Genomic DNA, 24,087 nt, shown 5'->3' with positions numbered 1-24,087 from the left:
TGGTTGCAGGTACAGCTATTGCATGTGCACTGAGAGTGTGCAAAGATCATGCTAAGGACCTTCCATGCCTTAGCTCACTGAATTTTTCCCCCACTCCATGAACTAGCTTACATCTCAAATCTCCTTACTACAGATGTGCATGCAAACTGAAGCTTAGATGAGTTAAGTAACTTGTTACACATCACAGAGCTCAAAACCAGAAGAACTCATGTTTAAACCAGAGTCTAACTAGAGGAACCAGGCTCTTAGTCACCATATTTTCCTGATTCTCTAAGTCACCCGAGCTTCATTGTTTTCATCTGCAAAGGAAGGAGCGTGAACTAGGTTAGAGGATTTTAAAAGTACTTTACATTCCCTTCCTGCTCTAAAATTCTCAAGTTTATGTGTGGCTCCTTGTATAACTTACAGGGCTCACCCCACCACCTTGCCAGTTAAAGATGTAACCAAAGAGGAAGGGAGGATAGATTGTTTTTAAAAACCACTCAAGATGAATTATGGTTATGACTTCAGAAATAACAATGAACACATCTGTCACTTTACTATGTGCTTTTGTGTCGTGTCATGTTTGATTTTTGTAGTAGTCAGGAAGGTGGTTATTATGCCCCTCATGCAGACGAGGGCTCTGGGGTTCAGAAAAGGTGAAGTGACTTTCCAAATTTGCATGACTCCCAAGTTATAGACCCTAGACTTGAAGCTGCATGTTCAGATTGCAAGACTAACCTTCCTTCCAATATTTAGCCTCTTTATAAATTTGAAAATTTCTCATTTATCAATCAACATGCCCTTCTTGAGCACCTACTCAGTGCTCAGCATTAGGAACTGAATTAACTGCATGCAAAGACTCTCCATCTAGTTGAGAAAAGATTTATTCAATCACATTAAAACCAATAGGCGATAAGAGACTAAGGAGGGAGCCGTAGAAACACAGGGGTAAACACATCAGCTGGTAGAGTGGTAAGGCTTCCAGGCTCATGTCCTGTAACTGCACCTTGAAGGCAAGGTAGGAGGGGACTTAAGGAAGAGCAAGAAGGGCCTAGAGGCCAAGGTCACAGTAATAACAGGGTGTGATCGGGAATGGAAAGAAGGCGCCATGTGTGGAGCAGAGTTGGGCAAAAGGGGTGGGAGCAGTAGGAGATGGGGCTAGAAATAGAGGAGTCCCATGACATGGGGCATCATCCACCACAGATGACGGGAACCTTTGGAGGCCTTTATCAGAGGGTGACAGCATCACATCAGTACTATACAGACCAGTGGAGGGTCATGTGGGAATAGAGCAGCCTTAGGAAGAGTGCAAAATGGAGGTCACTATCCAGATGCCTGCTTGGGTCCAAAAAGGGTGGGTCCCGGAGGGTGGGGCTATGGCAGAGGGAGCCCAAGTACCACATCTCTAGCAGGCACAGCTACTGCTTGTCACCAGCAGGTGGCACCCTGCAAGAACAAGGGCTCAGTCTCTCCAGACTTCCTTGATTTTACAGGGAGAAGGCAAATATCCAGACAATTTCTTGTGTGAAATATATAAATTTTTAAATAGTAAATTAATTTTGGAAACTTTAAATTCCTATGCATGCTAATAAGAATATGTGTGTGGGCTGGTCCCTACACCTGGCTGTCATTTGCAACCTCTGGACTGTTTCAAGGTGCTTAAAGGATGTATGCAGAGATAAGGAGGGCTTGTCCTCTGAATGAGGAATAGAGAAGACTACTGAGATTAAGAAAGTGCTGTAAAGCTGACGGTTACAGAAATCAGGATGATCTCAGTGGGAAGATAAAGGGGGGAAGAATAGGTGGGTGGTTTATCAGTCCATCTCCCATGGTCCATCTACATTCTTATCAAGCACTTTCTTGGGAGTGTGATGTGTGTGTGGGGGGTGGGGGCGCGGATAGTTCAGTGTTAGTGTACAAGGTCCTGGGTTCAATTCCCAGCATCAAAAACAAAACAAACCAACAAAAAAGAACCCCTCTTTCCTCATAGACAGTGAAATCTGGCTGAATCAGTCCAGGATGGTAATGAATTAATACTCTCACATTAATCATGGCATCTGAGCCCGATTATAACATTGCACGTCATGCCTGAATGAGCCCAGGTAGTTGTGGCAAGGAAGGGTTGCATGAAGCTGTTGCCTCAATTTGCTTGACAAATAAGGGCCTGGAGAAGGTTTGGGGAAGTACAGATTTCAGTCAAGTGTTGAAATTATGATCAATGAGACCTTTCATGTCAGAAGATCTGAGCTCTGAATCAGAGACCTGGAGGGCAAACACAGCTGCTTGGCATCCACTCCCGACTGGTTTTACAGTCACCTTTTCAGAGAGAACCATGTCAGGAGGATTGCCGGGGGGGCGGGGAGAGGGGGTGTCAGTGGAGTCATCTTTATGCTTGACTTGCTGGTATTGCTGGTTACCTGGGAGTTGCTTTTTGGCATAGGTTAAATTATCCAAACCACCCAGCACCCTCCAGCGTGTATTTGGCTAGACCTAGCTCCCTGAGGAGGGGTCAGAAGATCATTTCATAGTAAGGGATGACAGAATCTCTCCATTTGGGCAGTGGATATTTCATCTTTTCCAGTTCGGTGGCTCTCTCTGTTCTTAGGACATTGCTCCATGTGTGGCTAATGAATTATTTAGTGCCAGTCTGCTGATCTGCTCGGTTCTAAAACATCTTGCTGAAAGAGGTGATGGTGAGTGCTGTGGTCAGCCAGATGTAGTATTTACCTCTCCTGACAAGTGTGTCTGTTCTGGTTTGTATGTGAAGGTCCCAGACGGACACCGAGGGGAATGTCACGGCCGAGTCCAGCCCAGCGGGTGTGAACACAGAGCCTAGTCACTACACCAAGAGTGGACAGCCTGCTCTGGAGGAACTGACTGGTAAGTGTGGAGCCCCAGAAATTCTGCATCTGTTGGTGATGGAGCTTCCAAAGCAGCAGCCTGTAGGAACCACCTGGCTCACCTGGTGGCATTGACTGAGGAGCTGAACAAACTTTCTTGCTCTCCCGATTATTTTCCTTCTTTTCTTTTTTCCTTTTCTCCTCTCTTTCACAACCTCTCACTCCTCCCCAGAATTGTAAATAAGACTCACACTTGTTGGCAAGTTCTATTTTTAGGATACATTCAATGTTACTTAAGGGCTCGGGGCTACTCTGATATTTAACTATGTATCTCCATGTTTGCACTTCAGATAAAGTTGCTTTTCAACAAGATTTGGAATTCAGAAATTTTGAATTTTTTTCATTTCTTGTGGAGGTACAAATTACCATATATTAGCATTTTCCATTAATTAGAAAGAAGATTTTAGCATGCTGCTTTTACCAAAAACATAAAATATCCCAAGTTTTATTTAATTATGAACAATTTTTATTATTTCAGGGATATTATATGATATAAAAACATAAAATCCACTTGTTATGAAGTTAATTCCACAGCTTAATGTTAAAGTATCTCTTTTTTGGGGGGTGGGGGGGTTACTGGGGTTTGAACACAGGGATGCTCTACCACTGAACTACATTCCCAGATTTTTTCATGTTTTATTTTGAGACAGACCCTCTAAGTTGCCATGGCTGTCCTAGAACTTGCAATCCTCCTACCTCGGTCACTGAGTTTATAGGCCTGAACCACTGTGCCCGGCACATCACATTCTTAATATAAAGGAGAGAGGTCATATCTGGTTTTGATTTTTTCTTTCTTTCTTTTTGATGCTGGGGGATTGAACCCAGGGCCTCGTGTGTGCTAATAAGCACATGCTGTACCACTGAACTACATCTCTAGCTCATGATTTAGAATTCTTACTGTGGTATGTTCCAAGCTACCGCCTTCTCCATCTCCCACCTTCTCCATCTTCCTCTTTTTCAGTCCCCCTTTCCTGTCCCCAAGCTTTGTGCTCTGTACCAGTGGCTTCCCGTAAGGGCAGTGGTTGTATCGTTTATCTCCTATCTTGCCACTTTCAGAGTTGGGTTGAAAACTGAATCCATGTTTAAAATTCATTTATTATCCTTGACTATACCATTTTAATAGTCTCACTGCAGCTGTGGAATTGGTCTGCAGCCCATGGGATTGAAGTTTACCCATCTGATCATTAGCTCTGAGTTTAACTATCCAGAGGCTCTGGGCGACCTAACCATTAACCATTCCCTTCTGAGTCCACTGGCTGGGTGTAGTGATGGTGCAGACAGTCCTCAATGCATCTATAAGCGAGCTAGCTAATGGGTAAGGCCCCACATTCAGGATTGGTATTATGTCCTGTGCAAAGCTTATAGCTCCCTTACACATGAGCACATGGATAGTATAGGAAAATGACCAGGGAGAGGCACATGAGGTTCAGATGACTGCTCAGGTCTCCATACACATTCCAGATCCTGTTCTGTGTGCACCCATCAAAAGAGCCAGGCGGGGATCAGTTATGTATCCCATGGAGTAGTGTGGGTTCCTGTCAGATATTGAGTCTCAGAAAAATCGGTATTTGAAAAGCAAAGCCAGTATCCAGAGAACATTCCAGATGTTGCTTAGGTTTCAGAGCAACATATTGCAGCCTTGGCTCCTCTTTCACCAGTTTTCCTCCTCCTTCCCGTGTCTCCTGTACCACAAGACTGTGCAGCCAAGTCAGAACTCAGAAGCTTGACGTGTTGCCAGTGGTTGAGGCAGCAATTTGCACAGCCAGGTTTACCTGGTCGTGTACTCTCTGGTGCTAAATGGAGTTGGCTGCTAGTGAGAATTCCTTTAGGCAGGGTGACTCATCTTTACATTTAAGCAGTAGAAATCACATGTGACTATAGTATGGATTTTTTTTTTTAAATGGAGACACTGAGTGGCACAAGGTTGAACTTAATTTGTCCACAGGCCATCACTTGAAATTGGTACCAGGATGGGGGGGGGGGTCCTGAGGAAGTTCCCCAAAAGGAAGGTGAACTTCAACTCAGGCCATGAGGGTCCTTGCTATCATCACGGACAGGAGTTTAGGGATGGGTCAAAGTGAGACACAGATTGGGTTTATTGAGAAAAAGGAAGAAGTACACACTCTGGGAGACAGGATGGAGTGTGGGTGTGGGAGAGGAATGCACTAGCTACATTTCAGCTGGGCATATTTATACCTGTAGCCTCTATAGTGCAGAGACGTGGTCTAAGAGGGTGTTTTGAGCCCTCCATTGTGTTGGTAACTGGACGAGTTAACCATTGCCTACCAGGGGCATTTATTTTCTTCTTTGTTTTTTGATGAAAACTTGCTAATCATTTCTCCACCAGGGAAATTTATCGTTCTGCTTGTTGAATGTAGACAGTACCTCACTGTTGTAACACAGAGGGCTTGATGGCCCTATAGATGAAGTCATCAGATCCTCGAGATAAAGAATACTGACTTGTTGAGCAAAGGCATTCTCAGACCTGCTTTTCTTCTAGGTCCGAGACAGAAAGCAAATTATTTATGGAACTGTAGATAAGGCCTAATGATTGACTTAACAGTGCTGTTTATGACCAGAGTTTGTGAAAATGACCTTTTAATCTGGACTTTGAGCCCATATGAAAGTGGACTTTGGTTCTGGACTTTGAATCACCACTCTCATTTGTCCCACATGTCTCTTCTCTGCCCATCCTTATGTCTTCTGTTCTACCTCAAAATGACTGAGTGATGTTTTTATGAGCGCCTTTGACCAGTTGCTTAGCCCTTCCCCTTCTTGGTGCATGGGTGGGTCTTCCCATGGTGTGTCTCCATGGACATTGCATCACAATTGAAAAGTGCATCTTGGGTTGTGGAGTTAGAAGGCGCCACATACACCTTTAACATCCAGGTCATGAGTTCTTCCTATAGCTTTCTGACAGGTTCTCTTTCAGCTTTGACTCAAATATTTTTTTGTGACACAAAGGTTCTTCCTCTCTCTCTCTCTCTCTCTTTTTTTTTTTAACCTAAAAAAGAAATGGAGTTCTTTATCCTTCTATTTCTCTTCCCTGGATATCATTCAACCTCCTGCAGCCCATAGACAGTTGCCATCATTTTCTATGCTGCAGCGTGCCCCTTATGCTCTTCCAGGTCAACATCCCAGGTTCATTCATCTTCTTTTTCTAACACTGTGACATCTCGGTCATGAAGGGTCAGAACATGGGGCTCTCTCTGTCACAGCCTGTGGCTTGAGGGTGAGCTTTCTCTGAGCTGTGTGTAGACATGGCATAGCCAACTTAGTTTTTAAGCCCTCTCTAGGAGCTGAAAGGGTCCCACAATGTCCACCAGAGCTTGGTTGTGTTTTAACTTTTGTTGTAAGTTGTGAGTTGGTGGGAAAGTCTTACCTTTTTAGCTAAGTATCTGAGGAGGCATAGTGGGCCACACAGGATGTGGTCTCCAAGATACACCTCGTGGATCACTGTGTTTCTACCTGACCCTGGCCATCTGCCCTAGAGTGGGCCTCTGAGGGGAGCAAGCATCTCCTGCAGGACCCCCAAGAGGGAAGTAGGACATGCACATTTGCTGAGCTCTCCTTTTACAGGGGGTATATCATGTGTTCTGTGTCATCAGATTCTTGTACAAATCCCTTCTAGAGAAATGGGTTTTTAACTCCATTTTGCAGGTGAAATTGAAAGACTAAGTGCCTTGTTCAAGTTCAAGTGAGTAACGAAAACAGGGCCATGATTCACGTCTTCATGGGAATGCAAAGCCCATGCTTTCTCTTCCTATGCTGACCAAGCATTTTTTAGGCAATAAATATTTCTTAGGCATCTATATATTTGCATGGGGATTACCAAAAGTAAAGGTGCAACACCATCTCAGCTCAGAGATCTTTGAATTCCTTCTTTCCTTCCTGCCTTTTTTCCCTCCTGTAGAACCCAGAGCCTCACACATGATAGATAGGCAAGTACTGAGCCCAAATCTTTGAATTTCTAAAGGAGAATTAAGACAAGCAACTATGTCATTAATCAAGTTGTGGGTAAGTAAGTATACTTCTTGGGTATTAATTACTGGACTTGATTTGAAAACTGTTGTGCCTGGACTTCCTAATAAATGTTCACTATAGGGCCTAGACCTGTCCAAAGGATCAGTATCTTTTGGGTAGTTTTACACAGATCTGATGTGGCCAAACTGGCAATAAGAGAGATTTAATTGGAGGCCCAGGAGATACATGCAATGATATTTGTTCAAGGCCACAAGGCGGTAAAATTGACCTTTACCACTGCCTTCTTTTAAAAACATACGTGTATATATATGTGTGGTTTAAAGACTTGTGTGGGAAATCCGAGCACTGTTCAGATAAGAAAAAAAATGCTTTTTCAATTCCTCTGGGTTAAAAGGGGGCAAATAATTGAAAACAGTTGCACTTTTAAGATTAGAGAGTTGACTGTAGTGAATTTCCTCCATAAAAGCCCAATGTCTGTCCTTTTCTCTGTCCTCCAGACCCCCAGCACCATCATGCCGAGAACAACCTGAGGAAGTTGTTATTATCAGAAGAGAAGCCTGATTCTGCAGTGTATCTTAGATGCCCTGTTGCCCTATTAGTGATAGTGACTGGAACTTCTACTTGGCATCTAATGAAAATCCCACTTGCTGCTGCCAACATACTGTGTTCTGTAGGGAGAGTTCTTTTAAAATGTTGCTCAACCCTTGAAAATAGTCATAGGCTTTGCAGGACCCTTGATTTTGGTTCTCCAGGCTTTTCAGCCCTCCCTGAATTTACTCTGAGGAGGAAAATGTTCAATCCCTTTAATCAGGATTATAGTTATTCTCCTTCTTCTCATCCCCTTGTGAGGCTGAATGCAACGGTATAGCCAGAGAACCTGAAACAGGGCTGTGCTGAGAGGCACGTCTCTTCCTAGCTTGTGGGCGGCGTGTTTCTTACGGCACGTTAGCGGGAGCCTGAACTCTGCTTGGCCAAGTGTCTCATGGAAACGTTGCCCAGAGAATGGAAGTCTGTGGTTCTGCCAAAGAGAAGCCCAGCTGTTTCTTGGTGGCTCCCTGCTCTACATCACTAGCTGGATGTATTGCACCATGCAAAGGGACCTCAGGATCTTAGCCTGGTTTGCTTCCCCAGCTGCCCTATGCGGTCAGTACTATTACTATGCTCATTTTAGGAAGATGGAATCAGAAAGAAGGAGAAGACCACTGCCTTTCTCACAGTTGATCATGCAGCCAGTAAGCAGGGGAGGTAGAATCTGAGGTGCCACAGTCCATCTGACAAGGGAGAAAGCAAACCTGTCTGTAGAATCACTTGCGGTTAACAAGTGCAGGTCCTTGAGCCACTGTGAGCTCTTTTTGTAAAGCAGAGCTGGAAGACAGATGTGTATATCACCAATAGGTGAGAGAACAGTGCCCCACACACTTTTGAAGGGCAGAAAATGACTGGGGGAGTGCTCAGACCTGACCTGTCTTCATTAGAGACTATGCGAAAGTACGTTTACATCTCCAACTAAGGCGCTTTGCATTTTCCTCAAGTTGAACTTGATCGACTTCCAGAGGAACCTGGAGGAGGAATCTCCATGAATTTAACAGCCTCCTCTGGGCATCTGTTCAGTCAATCATCCACTTTCAAATCCTTATTTTGCACCAATAGCTGAAACCTGGCTACAGTCACAAATATATTTGCTTACTGCTTTTATGAACTTTACAGTCTATCAAAAAGTTACACTGCTTTTGCGGGGGTAGTACTAGGGATAACCCAGAAGTGCTTTACCACTGAGCTATAAATCCTCAGCCCTTTTTATTCTTTATTTTGCTAAGTTGATAAGGGCCTCACTAAGTTGCTGAGGCTGTCCTTGAACTTGTGATCCTCCTGCCTCCGCCTCCCGAGTTGCTGGGATGACAGGTGTGCACCACCAGGGCTGGCTAAAATTTAAACTTATCTTAACTTTCATCTTTCCAGGGGAAGATCCTGAGGCTCGGCGGCTGCGGACAGTGAAGAACATCGCTGACCTGCGGCAGAATTTGGAGGAAACCATGTCCAGTTTACGGGGAACTCAGGTTACACACAGGTATCTGCAGTGTGAGCTGGTTTGTGGAACTAGCTGGGAGGTTGATTTTCACTGCCATCTGAAAAGAGATTTAGTTAGTAGTGGAAGAAATAACCTGGCTCCCCAAATATGCTAGCAGAGAGAAGGCCAGACAACACACCGAAGAGAAGGAGAGGGAGCAAAAAGAGAGATTCCTCCTCCAAAGTGGAAGGTTATTAAATCCTTTCCGTGGAGGACACTGTGGAGCAGCTCTATTTCAACTTCTCTTTACTCACATTTCCCACAACTATATCCTGCAGTTAAAACGAGCAGGTGAACTGAGCCTGACCTGTGTGATAAGTTGAATAACTTGAATCCCTCCCCAGTCTTCTGATATCCAATAGCCCGCGATATTGTTAGTCATGCACGTGCATCATCAGGCATGTAAGGAAATGCTGATAACGACCTATGATCATGTTAACTATGATTTAGTTGGACGGATTACGTTGGAAACACTTATCAGGTTGTTTCCTCTGCGCAGCAAGGAGTTGAAGAGGGCGCCACCTGGGATGTCCTTTGTGATTTTGGCACAAGGAGGTTTTACAGTTTGTGTTTGGCTTTGAAAATCAAAGAGAAGGGCTGGGGGTGCGGCTCAGTGGTAAAGTGCTTGCCTAGTACGTGCGAGGCCCTGGGTTCAATTCCCAGTACTGCAAAAAAAAAAAAAAAGAAAAAAAAGAAATCAAAGAGAAGTTCAGTTTCCCCTGCTGAACTCTGAAGTCTCTATTGCTTCTCTAGTTGCAGTTTTTCTTTTACTTTATTTCTTTTTTTTTTTTTCCTTTGATAATTGAGTGTGGGGAGGAGACATCAGGCTTCCCCCAGCCAGCAATTTTGCAGATGGGATTTAATGCCATGGGCTGTGTCTTCAATAGCACCAAGGGGTTCAATATGCAGAAAGTCAGGCCACTTCCAGGACTGGGGTAGGGAGGTACAAAAACAGCTCCAGGAGCCAAACAGGTTCTTCCAAATGAACTTGGGGGCTTTGGGGTGGCGCCTCTTAAGCCCTTGGGTATTTAAAGAACATGCAGCCAGATGCTAGGTCCTGTGACTCTATGATTAGATATAAAATCTTTCCCTTTTCCCACCATAATCACTGACACTGACTTCATGTTGATGCAGCATTAGTTTTGATGGATCTATGGGCTTGAACTAGGATATAATTATGACAGGAGAAAAAACTTCAATGTTTTTTTTTCTCTGCAAGACAGAATCTCACTCCATGCCCACTTAGGAAAGCTGACTGCTATTCTAAGGAGATACAGATGATCTGATTGATCATGCACAGAGCACGCAGGGCTCCGATGATGATGGAGCTTAAAGGGTCTTTCTGATGCCTAAGGATGAGCTTGGTTCCCTAGAAGATTCCCACCCATGTGACATGATTTATTAGCCCTGGCATTGGGCAGTCTCTTGGGTCTTTTTGGACAAAGAGTAGGAGAAGCAAAGGTCTGGGGGAAATGGACCTTGGCGGGTCAGAGGATGAGAGCTATATCCTCTCTTCAGCTGGGAGGGACTAAGGACGTGAGATATGGCATTAGGAGCTTCAGATAGACTGGTGCATCCTTCCCTAAAGGAAGAGAACAGCAATTCTCAAACGAAAAGGCAGTCAGGAACCTTTAGGCCGCGTCTTTGTTGGTTCAGCATTCTCCATTTCCTTTCCTGAATTGGAAAGAATATTCCAGTAGTTTAATTAAAGTCACTGGGACAGGATGTTATACTTTGCCTCAGGGAAAAGGTCTCCTGGCCCTTTTAGATCATTGTCTAGATGTGCAACTTCCCTTTTTCACCATCTTGAGCGGAGGAAATACACTCGGTGGTACCTGGTGCCTCTTATATACTTTATATAGGAGGAATTCTTTATGATTCTAAAAAAAATTAAAGCACGTACAAACCACAGAGGATCCTAGGCATGTTAGGGTCTAACCCTGGTTGTTTTCACGTTTTTAGCACATTGGAAACCACGTTCGATACCAACGTCACCACCGAGATAAGTGGCCGTAGCATTCTCAGCTTGACGGGGAGGCCCACCCCTCTGTCCTGGAGACTTGGCCAGTCCAGTCCTCGGCTTCAGGCAGGAGACGCCCCCTCCATGGGCAACGGGTACCCACCTCGAGCCAACGCCAGCCGGTTCATCAGCACCGAGTCAGGCCGCTATGTGTACTCCGCCCCCCTGAGGAGGCAGCTGGCCTCCAGGGGCAGCAGCATCTGCCACGTGGATGTGTCAGACAAAGCAGGAGATGAGGTGGACCTGGAGGGCATCAGCATGGATGCCCCTGGCTACATGAGTGATGGGGACGTCCTCAGCAAGAACATCCGAGCTGACGATATCACCAGCGGGTGAGTGAGTGCCTGGGCTCCTGTCTGTCGTTTAGCCAAGCGGGAGAAGCCTTGGCCCCTGCTTTCCCTTTTGTACGGCCTTTACTTCAGTTTGGAGCAGATCACTCTGGCTGCCTCGGTGTCTGCCGTCCGTGTTGGCGGCTGCGTGGCGTGGCACGGACACTGCTGGGCTGAGTCAGAACACCTGGGTAGACAGGTTTGGCTAGTAACTCTCAAGTCCCCACCAGCTGCCAGAGTGACACTGGAAAACAAACCTGCCACCTCGGTCCCTTAAACAAACCTTGCACTGAGCTGCGTCCCCACCTTTTAGCACGGCCTACCCAGTCCTGAGGGACCTGCCTCTCCAACCTAATCAGTCTTCCCCCACCTTGCTCTTTCCTTGCTGCTGCTCCTTCCATTCTTCCATCTTCCAAAAAAGAGCCTTTGTGCTCATTTCTGGTCCTGGATTCTGCTTCCAGATCTCTGCATGGCTAGTTCCACTTGCTGCTCCGTTGACACCTCTGTGAATGGGTCCTTTTTGACCGCCTAGTTTGAAGTAGTTTGTGTCCTGCCCCTGCGCCAGTTACCTCTGTCACCCTGTGTTGGGTGCAAACCTTATTGTTTCCCTGCCCTCTCTGGTACTTGCAACCTCTTGCACCATGAAACTGGAGTATTGCCTTGCTTCTTCACCACGGAGTCACTTCTGCAATGACACAATAGGAGCTTATAAATAAAGCTGAATGAATGAGCCCATGGGCCAGTGAACGAAGGAACAAACCCTAACCGCCCTGTTTCTTGATTGGTTCATGTGTAAAGTTAAGGATAGTGATGAGAGGTTACTAAGGACCTTTTAGATGACCGTGTCACGGCTTTGTGTAGCTTGAGGCCTGGCTTCCTATTTGTAGCTTCACTTTGAGATCACTGCACAAATAAGGTGCGTTTTTTTAATCTCACTTGACTGAGACTTCTTAATTTATCAACGGGACTTGTCCAAAAGTTCTCCAAGGTCTTTTCCACCTCTAAATGGTTCTAGTGATGAAAATTACATATAAGGAAAATCAGGAATAGAATAATTATGCCACTCATTTCCATGAAAATGATAGTCACGAACCCCCTGGATGAGTCAGTATTTTCACAATTTTAATAATAGCCAACTCCCCTGTGATGTGCGGAGAAGGGTGCGGGTGCGCTACATGTATTATCTTGCTCTGTCCTCACAGCAGTCCTTTGAAGTGAATGATCTCATAATCCCCATTTTATAGATGAGGAAACTGAAGTTCAAGAAGGCAAGTCCAATAACTTGCCATGGTTATGCAGCTGTCAAGAGGCAGAGCCTATGGCCAGTGGCTCATCATTCTTAACCACATGGAACGCTCTTGCCTAGCACTGTACTGCTGCATTGAAATAGCACAACTGCTAGAGTTTATTTCGAAAATTTTTAAATTTTGCATAGGTCTGTCTGTATGACTAAAATTGTTCTTTTATTTAATTAGAAGCATTGGCATAGCAGTTGTGCTAATCAACTTTCCATTGCTGTGACAAAATACCTGAGATAAGTCAACTTAAAGGAGAAAAGATTTATTTTGGCTTATGGTTTCAGAGATGTAGTCCAAGATGACTTGGCTCCATTGTTTCCACTCCTGTGGTGAAGCAGAACAGCATGGTGGGGAGCATGTGGTGGAGAAAGCTGCTCACCTTATGGCAGCCAGGGAGAAAGAGGCCAGGGACTAGATATTCCCTTCAAGAACACACCTCTAGTGACTTACTTCCTCCATGTAGGCCCTGCCCCCAGAAGTCTCTACCACCTGCCAATAGCACCACCAGCTGGGGACCAAGGCTTCAACACCAGAGCCTTAGGGATACATTCTAGACATTCCAAGCTGTAACAGAGGTGCTTTCCTTTGTAGTAGTAAAAATCTTTGAAAATGAAAGCCACCAGACTCTTAATGATATAACAAATTTCTGCTATCTGGAACTGGTGGGAAAGCTGATGCACTGATAAATTAAGTGATCTGGTCAACTTAGAGCATATTTTGCATTCCTAATTTTCCATAAATGTGAAGAATAGTAATGTACACCTGTTCATAAAAGTGAATTGCACACAATTTAATCTTTTATAATTGTTTGGAAGACTTTTGGTATCTAGCATAACCCCAAACTTTATCATTATCAATTCTCAATTCACTCTACTACTCTAAAATCCTAATTACTTTGACTCCTTTGAATACTGTAATAAAGACCACATTTTATTGCTGGACCAGTCTTTTAACCCTAACTGGTCAGTGAATTAATTTTGATGTAGTTTTGGCTCTGTCCACAAGGTGGAGACATTGGGACACTCCAAACTCTTAGTGGTGTCACAGGGAGAAACTCTCGGTTTCCCTGGCCACCCACACCAGAGCCTTCCCCTTGCTACAAAAGCCCAAGTGTTTACATTTCAGTTCCTGCTTTGCAAAGCTTACATTTTTAGCATGTGAGATAGTGTTTAGAGCAGGCCTAGATAAAAGTGCAGAAATGTAAGCAAACTACCCATTTACTGAAATCGGAGAACTTTGGTCTGGTTTTTCTTCCCTTGCTCCTTTTACTGCAAGAATTTACCTTCAAAATAAGGATAGCCCAGATGACACTTAATGCTCCTTCTGCTAGTATCATTCTAGGACACTTGTTAAGCATGTGTGCATCTGTGAGTGTACTGGGGAAAGTCAGCTTTTGCCTTTACGTGCTGGGCTCAAGGCAAGTCACTTTGTGTCTTTCCTATTGATGTCTTTTTCTGTACATAGACATGACAAGGTTGTAAGCATCAAAAAGCTGGTCACTTGTTCTGTTCTTCAGAATCTGATGTCAATCATTGCTGAGGTTATTGATGGAATCGGGGAAAAACAAACTGAGCCCTGTGACATTAGGCATGTCATTTAATTTCCTTAAGCCTTAAAGCACTAAATGTGAGGGTTTTTTTTTAATTTAAATTTTTATTATATTTCTGGTATTGGGGATTGAACTTATCTATTGCTGAACTATATCCCCAGTCCTTAATAAATTTTGAGACAGGATCTCCCTAAGTTGCCCAGGCCTGCCTCAGCTTCCTGAGTAACTGGGATTCCAGGTGTGTGCCACCATACCAGGTGTAAACATGATTCTAACCTTCTATACTTAGACTTCTTCCTGAGGTAGTGTCATATAAATGACAAATATCTAATGAAGACACAAAATTTCAGCCAGGATCTAGCTCTATCATACTCAAGTATCCAGACACTTGACAACAATGAAATGATGAAAATTTACATCTTAGGTATTTGGCTTAGTGGAAACTTAGCCTTGATATATGAGTAATAGTGGATCAATCAGTGCCAAGTCTTCTTTGAGGAACGTTCTTGCAAAAGTTGGCCACAAGTGCATTCAGAAAAACTCTAGTTGTTTTTAAAAATGACACTGTACCTTGCTTGGCTCAGTGTAGCAGCTACCTCTTGACATCTCTAGCTTATGTTCTTCACCGAGGTGCATCCTTCAGTGCTGGCTAAGGTAGGACAGAAGTTACTTTATCACCATGGAGTTTAGCTAAGAACTTGATAGCAAAGCCTCTTTGTCTTTGTATGTATATGTTTATCAAAACCCTGTATTGCACTTAAGTTAATGCCAGGCATGTCTAAATACTTTACAAGCTATCATCTGATCTCACCACTCCTTTCATTAGATTGGTAGGTTGGGTATTGGCTGTGTTGGAAAAGGAATTAAAATGACAGATGAAGATGTCTCTTATTAAGTTCTAATCTCAAGTCAATTCTCTACTCACATTCTAAAAATTCAGAGTGCCACATGCTACATAATAAAATTAAAGGGACAGACTTCACGTCCATGTGTTGCGAAAGGTTTTATTTGCCAAGAGAGCACTGAGTTGCATAGTCTTCCAAAGTATAAATATGCATCACTTCATGGGGGATAAAAATGACCATTTGAACTTCACATCTGAAATTTTCTGCCAATAAGAACCTTTAAGGGGCTTCCCAGAGCCTTTGGGAACAAACCTGGACTCCATAACTGAACATGGGAGGCTCTTAGTGGCCTCTGCCTTCCCTTGGTTGCTCCTGGCCACACCAGGAGATCGTATCTACCTCAAGTATCAGACACTTGGGAACACCCCAGGGCTCTGTCCTTCTCACTGCTGTAGGGCACTGCCCTCGGCAGAGGCTGTCTCCGGCATTTGCAAAGCTCTGTGACTGAGCCCAAAAAAACACCTCCCCTGCAATGTCCCCCAGACTCCCTCAGTCAGAGTTAGCTGTGTCTTGTGTGCTTCTGATGGCTTTGGTTCTTTCCTAGACTGTGTGTAAGCTTTTCACTTTGCATGTGAAGTGTTCCAGGAGGACTGGCTGGTGGCCCTAGTTTTAAAGGACTTGAGATTTAATCCTGGCTCTGCCAGGTGAACTGGAAAAACTTCTTAACCTTTGAAAATTGGAGGTAGAGAGCTTAGTTAGCCCCTGACAAAGAGTCCAAGATGCTCAAGAAACATGTGTGTGTCTCTGTCTGTCTGTCTGTTCTCCATTAAACTCGGAGCTCCCAGAAGGTAGACAGTGCCTGTTAATTTTCTAAGCCCAGAGAGCAGAACCTGCTAGGTATGGCCTCTTCTTGGTGTCTAGCCCAGCAGGACCTTGGACTTATATAACTTGTCACCACCAGCTGTGGAAGTTCATGGTTCTGTTTGTAGAACACGTGGAGGAAAGCTGCGTGACCCATGCGCCCATCTCACAGCCAGCATAGGGTGCAGTGCTGTGCTGTCTGCTGCTCTGTAACCATAGCCATCATGATATTGGGTTGAGACTCCCTGCTGGTGGCATCGAGGGCTGAGGAAGCTGCATTTCAAATGTGGCCTGACATTGTGGAAGGGGAAGAGGGTTATGAGCACTCTAGTCTTCAGCGGTGACTTGGTGGCAGGGGTTACTCCATCAGCAGATGTGATCACAGACTCAAGCTGGGAGACTTGGCTCCCCAGAAGTGGAGGAGCTATCTCTGCTGAATCACCTGTGGCTCTGTAAATATGGCAGGGTGTGGCTCAGGAAGCTTACTAGGACAAAGCACCACCCGACTGCCCTCCAGGCTGCAGAAGGTTATTTCTCACAGTTCTGGAGACTGGAAGGCCTGAGAGGACCTGGGGAAGGTACTTCTCCTGACTTATGGATGGTGACCCTCTTAACTGTGGCTTCACTTGGTAGAGAAAGGACACTGGTGTGTTTTCCTCTTCTTACAAAGACACTAATCCCATCTTAGGGGTCTCTACCCTTGTGACCTCATCGAAACTTAATTGCTTCCCAAAGGCCCTACCTCCTAGTGACATCACACTGGGGTCAGGGCTGTAGCGATATAGGAATTTGAGGGAGACACACTCTTGCAGCCCACTCAGGGACTTCCATGCTTTGAAACACCATTTTCATGTGTAATTCCCTGTGCTGTTCCCTTCATTGCTACCAGGTCATCTCCTCTTTGAAGCCTTCTCTAATTTCATCTGAGCAGAGGTGGGAACTCCTCTCTGGGATCCTCTGATCATGTGAAGTATCTGTGACAGCACTGTGGCACCACATTAGAATCACTAAGTGTATATGCACATGTACGTGTGTGTGTAGTACATGTGAGAGAGAGAAGGCAACAAAACCCATGCCTGTCACATGCTCTGAAGGTTCAGGTCATACCTCTCCAACGCTTATATACCTCTGTTGGCTGTAGGGTGCCCAGTCAGTGGTATTTGTTGGATGAGCTACAACTGACCTTAAGTAAGATATAGCTCTCTCTCTAGATAGATAGATATGTGCCTGAGATTGAGGCCTCTTTGAGTGAGCTTGAGGCCCCAGCTCTGTGGTCTTCCTTCTTCTTGGCCCTGTCTTACCCTCTGATTAGCCCAGACCTTAGCACCTTCTCCATCCTGGTGAGCCTGACGTCAACGATATGGAAAACGAGGGCAGTTCAGGCCATTTGCCAGCTAGGTTGGTGGAAGACAGAGGGGCCCAGTCCTCTTTCCCTTTCTTCCTTGAACATCACAGGACAGATGTGTGAGGTATTCCTCACCAAGGTGCATAGGACAGCAGGGGAGACGATTTCCCTCTGTCCTTCCAGGCCAGACCAGGAGCTGCTCTGGCATGCTGTTGTTCCTGGCAAACTGATAGGAGAGCAAGCCGGGAATGTGCCCTGGGGCCAAGATAAATGGTTTGAGGAGAGTCTGTCCTCAAAGGCTCTGATTCCTGGCAGCTTCAGCTGGGTGTGGCAGCCATCTCTGATTTGAAAAGGATAGGTTCCCATTTCTCTGAGCAGATCCCACTGCACTGATCTGGGCTTATGGGCTCCCGGAAGGCTCAGGAAGCTCAGGCTGCCAGCCGGCCACTGGGCCGGTCTTGGTGGGATTAGAAAGCTTGGCCACCATGGGCAGTGGAGACTCAGCTCCATGAGACCAATCTGGACCCTTGAGGAAGAGATGGACAGTTTGTCTAATCACATCACCTCGAACACTAAACCTGTGGAGTTGTTTTTCCAGCTACACACCAACCAATTCTTCTATGCCAGAAGGGTGGCCCATGGTTCAATTCAGCTCTGACACTATCTACCTAGAGTTGCCATCGACCCCGAAGGCTAAGGGCACTGCCCCACAAGACTGCCACACCCTACCTCTGGTGCCATGAGCGGATCCCCACGTTACCCACACTTCTGTCCAATGTGTCTACAAGTTGAGGGTCCCCATAACTCCCTCCCCAGGCTCAGTAATTCATTGTGACGGCTCATAGAACTCAGGAACACTTATTATTGCTGGTTTATTATTAGGCATATCAAAAAGGCTACAAAGGAGCAGCCAGATGAAATGTACATAGGGCAAGGTATGAGGGTGCAGGGGAGTTTCTGTGGACACCCTGCTCCTGGCACCTCTATATGTTGACCAACCCAGAAGCTGTCTGCACTGCATAGTCTAGGGGTTTTGTGGGGTCCCGTTTTGCAGGTGTGATAGAGCCAGTCACCAGCCATTCCTGATTAAGTCAGTCCCTAGTCCCTCTCTGCTTGGATTTCTCTGGCCACCAGCTCCCATCCTCCAAGGGTCAATGGGGCAGCAAAAACTCAAGTTATAAATAACAAAGATACCATTACTCCCACCCCATCTCTCTGGAAATTCCTAGGGTTTAGTGGCCCCATGCAGGAACCAGGGCAGGAACCAAATTATATTTCTTATCATGTCATAGCAAGTCACTTGCTCCTAGTGCGCAACTATCCCCTTATACTTAGAGACACCAAAGGTCCAGTGAGGCTCCAAGATGAAGGTGCAGGCCCAGGTAGTCCCCTAGGTTGGCGATGGGGTTGGGCCAGTCCCCTCTGGCAGGGCTTCCATTCCTCTCCTCTCCCCTCAGTATTTCCCCAGAGACAGGCCTCATGCTGCATGAATTCTCAGAAACCATACTTTGGCTGTCTAATCCTTTCCTGGGTGTTAAATATCTGAGCAATGTACAATGACCCTGTTCTCCTGGGCAGCTCTCTGAATAGAGTCAGCAAGCTCGGAATCAGGAAGGGAGAGGGATTGATTTCCCCCAGGGTTGTGGAACAAGTGGTAGCTTTCCCTACATGGCTGGGATGTCATCGGTGTGGGTGGTCCGTCTGAGGGATGGCTCTGGCTGCCAGTGTCAAGTCATCCCTGGTGGCTGGAGCAGCATGGACTGTGCACGCCTCTCCCATCCAAGGTAGATCCATTTGACTTACTGAGTATGGAGAATCCGTTACCCCTTACCAGCAGCTGGTTAGGCAGTCTTACCAGAGAAGAAAGAAGAATCAAGCTACCCACATACTGGGAGAGGAGAAATTCCCCAGTGTAACCAAGCCTCCTGTGTCCACAGTTGGGTAGGCTTGGCAGGCAGAGACCCGGATTAAAACCACATTTACTGGAGAAGACCCAGTGGAGAAATGAAGGATGGTGTGACTTTGACACAGGCCGCCCAGACTGCCACTCACATCTAGTAGAAAATGTTGGCCTAGTGATTTATAGGGAAGAAAGAAAAATAGAGATTGGGGGGGGGGTGTCTTATTTTCTCAGGAAACTAGGCTTAGGCTCCTACTTCTTGGGAATTTCCTAGCTTAGCTGGAGGGTCAAGTCCCTGCCCGCCTCTCTGTTGCATCTGATGGGGAAGGAATAGGAGACAGGAAGGAAAGTGGGTGCTTTGGGAGAAGGAAGTCATCCTCAGGCCTTTCCTGAGGGGGCCACTCCCTGGCTGACCTCCTGCCCTTAGTGCCATCCTCCTGGCCCCACAACTGTCCAAAGCACAGACTGTCCTAAATGGCGAGCTGGAAGTCCTTCCTTTGGCTCATCTTCTGTGGAGGCTCCAGGTGCAAGGCAGTCAAATCCTATTTCCAATGGACTTTGAATTTGTCAAATGCTAGGGACGGTGCTAAGGATCCCCAGGCCAAGAGAAATGAGCACGTCAGAGTTGCCAAGGTCCCAGTGCTGTAGAAGGAAGGGCACGTGACAGCCAGCGTGGATCAGTGTAAGATAATGAACTGAGGAAGTGGGTAGGGGAAGAGTGGGCTGTGGAGTCAGACCTGGATGTAGGGCAGGTTCGGCCATTCTGAGCTGTTTCCTTTACCACACTATCTCACAAGGTTGTTTTGAGGCTTCTGTGAGATCATGCCGGGGACTGTGCCCTGCGCATGAACTAAGCACATGGTAGATGCTCATGTAATAACATCCACCTTGTTCACCACCAACAGCAATTGCCTCATCTCTGGGACTTGTGAGCTGAGCCTTGAAGGATAAGCAAGGATCCTCTGACTAAAATCAAGCATAGTGGCATTTGAGCACGTGGTTGGGGCGGGGGGGGTATTATTTTGAGAATGATGCTGGGGAAGGGTTGAAGATTCAAGGTGGCAGGGGCTAGGGTCAGATTAGAAGCCGTTACAGAGGCCCCAGGCATAGCCATGCTGTGAGGTAGAAGAAACATTTTATGTAAAACCCATCCTGCCATGGGGCCAGTTAGACAGCATGGAGAACCCTGAAGAGATTTGTTCCCAGTTCCAACCTGTAGAGCACCTGGCTGGAAATGGCACTCATTTGTCCTCAGCACCCTGTGCTTTTCCAGCTTTCCCTCTTGCTCGTCCATACCTAGACAGTGCCCTCCAGATTGCCTCAGGCCTCCGGGCCGCCGGTCCACCAGGGCTGAGTAGCTATTCAAGCATGGTAAGTGGCAGCCCATGGAACATAACTCCAGGGCTTTAGGAAAAGCGCCGTCTCACAGCTTCCAGTTCTCATCCTGGAGAAGCCCAGGGCCCCAGGTCAAGTGGTGATACATGTGAACATGCAGAGGCAAAGTGGGACTCCTGGATAGGACTGGAGATCACGCAGGTCCTGCAGGTCCTCACTTTATCCTTCCGGGAAGCCAGCCGTACTTACTTGCAGTTAAGAATACTAATGCGTGAAATTGCAGGGACCACTAAATGGGGTGACAGAGAGAGTGCAGTCTAGAGCCTGGGGCTCTCTGGACCCTTCCAGTTCATCCTAGTAATAATGATGGAGTGTCCAGTGCAGAAGAGAAGTGCTTGATGTATTTAATTCTCTCCCACCATGGCTCATCCCCAGGCCCCTGTTGGTAAGAAGCTGGTGAGACCTCTCCTTGGAGTGAGGGTTGAGAGAGGACCAGAACTGAGAGACATATGGGAAATAAGAACACTACACGCAGGGCTGGTGTTTTGGCTCAGTGGTAGAGCGCTCACCTGGCATGCACGAGGCACTGGGTTCGATCCTCAGCACCACATAATTGTAAAATGAAGATATTGTATCCACCTAACTCTAAGGAATAATTTTTTTTTTTTTTAAAAAGAACATTACACATTCCACCCACGCCCTATACTGGGTTAGAGAGCCCCACCGGAGGTAGTCATGCCTAGCAAGGCTCTTCTTTTTCCTGCCTGCCGTCTAGACACTGTCTGGTTGGAACAGACTCCCTGACTTTCTCAGGGCTCTTCCTCAGTACACAATGTCCACAGGCCTGCGTCAGTAATTTCGGCATTTACTCTGATGGGCCCTGGGTGTTTCACCCAAGGAAATTCCACCTCGGGTCCACTCTTCTACACCATGGAGACTGCATTTTATCTGATTCAAGTCAACAGGTATTTAACAAGTGTCTCAGTGGCTGTGCCCTGTCTAAAGTGGGGGACTTTATATGATATGGGCTTTATATGATATTATTTTTATTTTACTGTAAAAAGAAAAGAAAGGCCCAAGATGTAATTGGTACTTGATTGTTTTAAGCCCATGAGGAGAGGAAAAGGTGGCCTCCCCGTGTGTCATTTTTTTCCCTTTGCATGCCGACATTTCAGTGTGATGCCGCCTATTATAATTTGGATCTGGAATGTCCCCCAGAGGCGCATGTGTTGAAGACTTGGTCCCCAGTGCAGCATTATCCAGAGGTGGGGCTTTGGGGGACATTTGGGGAGGTGATTGGATCATGAAGGATCTGACCTCACCTGTGAATTAATCCATTGAGGGGATTCAAAGTTGAATGTGTTACTGGGAGGCAGTAGAAGTCTCAGGAGGTAGAATCTTATTGGAGAGGGTGGGTCCTTGAGGGCTGGCCCTAGTGGCCTGTGTCAGCCTCAGTCCCTTCCTCGCCCGCTGCTTCCCTGTTGCCGTGAGCTGAGCAACTTTCCTCTTCCCCGCTCTGCTGCTGTGGGTGTGTGGCTTCACCTTAGGCCAAAGCAGTGGATCCAGCCAACCAGAGACTAAAACCTCTGAAACCATGAGCCCACATAAAGTCTCCTTTAAGTTGTTTTTCTCAGGTATTTGTCACAGCAGACGAACACAGTGTCCTCCTGCATTCTCCGGGCCATCGTCTTTACTGGAGAGCAATAGTCTGCAGGCACCTCCTTTCCCTCCTCCAATGCTTTGCAAAATAAATGCACCTTGAAGAGAGGGCCCAGTGTCACCGGCTCCCCCCAGGTTCCCCTGCTTTTCCTGTCACCCTTTTGTGGAACTCTCATGTAGAAAACTCGCTCCAGATTTATTTTTCTCTGAAGCATGTGGGTCCCTCAGGTTGCAAATCCCTTTCCCAGTTGATTTCCCAGGGCCAGCGGCCAGGTTGAGTGAGCGGATTTGCGATGGCAAGGCTGGAGAATACCAAGTTTGAGGGGAGGTGAATCTATAAGGAAACATTAGATGAGGCTGGGAGTATTTTGGCCCTGAGACAGTAAGCCCATGTTGAAAGACTCAAAGGAAGACCACATGTGCCTGGGCCCAGATCAAGATAAGAAACTGAAGTGCTGTTGAGAACTCAGGAACCTCCCTCCGGGCTGTTCTGGAGGCCTGGCATTACAGTCGACTCTTTAGACAGGAGTCGGGACGGCTCACCACATTCCTTTCCTGAGCCTCTGTTTCCCGTGTGTTACTGGCAGGTGTGTGATGAGGAGCAAAGGAGAGTGTATTTACAAAGTATTTGGTACATATAGAATGGCTCCCTGAAGCCTTGGAATTATTGAATCTACTTACCTATTTGGTCTTTTATCCTGCCCAAGGACATTTACCAAGATGCATGCCACACTGTTTCTTTCTTTTTTTTTTTTTTCTTTTTTCTTTTTTTAAAGAGAGAGAGAGAGAGAGAATTTTTTAACATTTATTTTTGTTCAGTTCTCGGCGGACTCAACATCTTTGTTTGTATATGGTGCTGAGGATGGAACCTGGGCCGCACGCATGCCAGGCGAGCTCTCTACCGCTTGAGCCACATCCCCAGCCCCACTGTTTCTTATTGTTGAGTTCAATGACCAAATAGTTCCTGGCTGGATCAGAGCATTAGTCCAGGTTCTGTAAAGAAACAGACCCAAAGGAGTAAGTGCAAAGAGAAAGACTGGTTGATTGGTTTCAAGGAATTGCCATGGTGGAGGCTGGCAAAATCTTAAGGGCAAGCCAACAGGCTGGAGACCCAGGGCAGAGCTAGAATTGAAATTCAAGTCCAAAGGCAGTCTGGAGACAGAACTCCCTCTTCCTGAGAGAATGTCAGTCTTTTTCTTTTAAAGACTTCAACAGATTAGATGAAGCCTCTACATATCATGGATAGTCATCTTTTTTGATTCAAAGTATAGTGATTTGAGCCAGCATGGTGATGCACACCCACAATCCCAGCAACTCAGAAGACTGAGGCAGAAGTGTTGCAAGTTCAAGGCCAGACTCAGCAACTTAGTGAGACAGTGTCTCAAAATAAAAAATAAGAATGGTAAGGATGTAGTTCAGTGGTAGAGCATCCCTGTGTTCAATATCTAGTAGGTTAAGCTCATTTTAAAAGTAACTTCATAGAAACATCTAGACTAGTGCTTGACCAAAATGTCTGAGCATCGTGGCCTAGCCTAGCAGACACATAAAATTAGCCATCCTTGTCTTTAAGCAGGCTTTGCCGAATGCTTAGTGGGAGGGAATCATCTAAGGGAGGAGGCAGCTTACCTGGGATCTAGAGACAAGAGAACAACATATCAGCAGGGATAAACATCTTTGAGGACTCAGAGTTAATGTGTCCTGCTGGGATCTAACTGCAATTGAAGAGTTTATGCAAGCCTTCCAAGGCCCTGCATCCCCTCCCAGGTCCCCAGGCCCCTGATAAGAAAACTCCTTGAGAAATGGAGGTTTTGACCTTTCCTCTCTTTTGGGACAGGTGGTGGTACTAGGGATTGAAATCAGGGGCACTCAACCCCTGACCCATATCCCCAGCCCTATTTTGTATTTTATTTAGAGACAGGGTCTCACTGAGTTGTTTAGTGCCAAGTTTTTGCTGAAGCTGACTTTGAAATCATCATCCTCCTGCTTCAGCCTCCTGAGCCACTGGGATGACC

The 24,087-nt window shown here is 46.1% G+C and overlaps 1 protein-coding gene across 1 annotated transcript in view; it reads left to right on the top strand.

Annotated features, from left to right (window-relative positions):
* Positions 1 to 24,087, top strand: part of Nav2 (neuron navigator 2) — a 271,097-nt gene that overhangs the window by 107,139 nt on the left and 139,871 nt on the right. The window contains exons 9-11 of the mRNA XM_026405279.2: positions 2,750 to 2,862; positions 8,826 to 8,934; positions 10,897 to 11,286. Of these exons, the coding sequence (XP_026261064.2) occupies positions 2,750 to 2,862; positions 8,826 to 8,934; positions 10,897 to 11,286 (612 nt within the window). The remainder of the gene's footprint in view (positions 1 to 2,749; positions 2,863 to 8,825; positions 8,935 to 10,896; positions 11,287 to 24,087) is intronic.

Source organism: Urocitellus parryii, chromosome 4 (assembly GCF_045843805.1).
Source record: "Urocitellus parryii isolate mUroPar1 chromosome 4, mUroPar1.hap1, whole genome shotgun sequence".
In the NCBI taxonomy this organism is placed as follows: Eukaryota; Metazoa; Chordata; class Mammalia; order Rodentia; family Sciuridae; genus Urocitellus; species Urocitellus parryii.
This window is presented reverse-complemented; position numbering and strand designations above follow the sequence as displayed.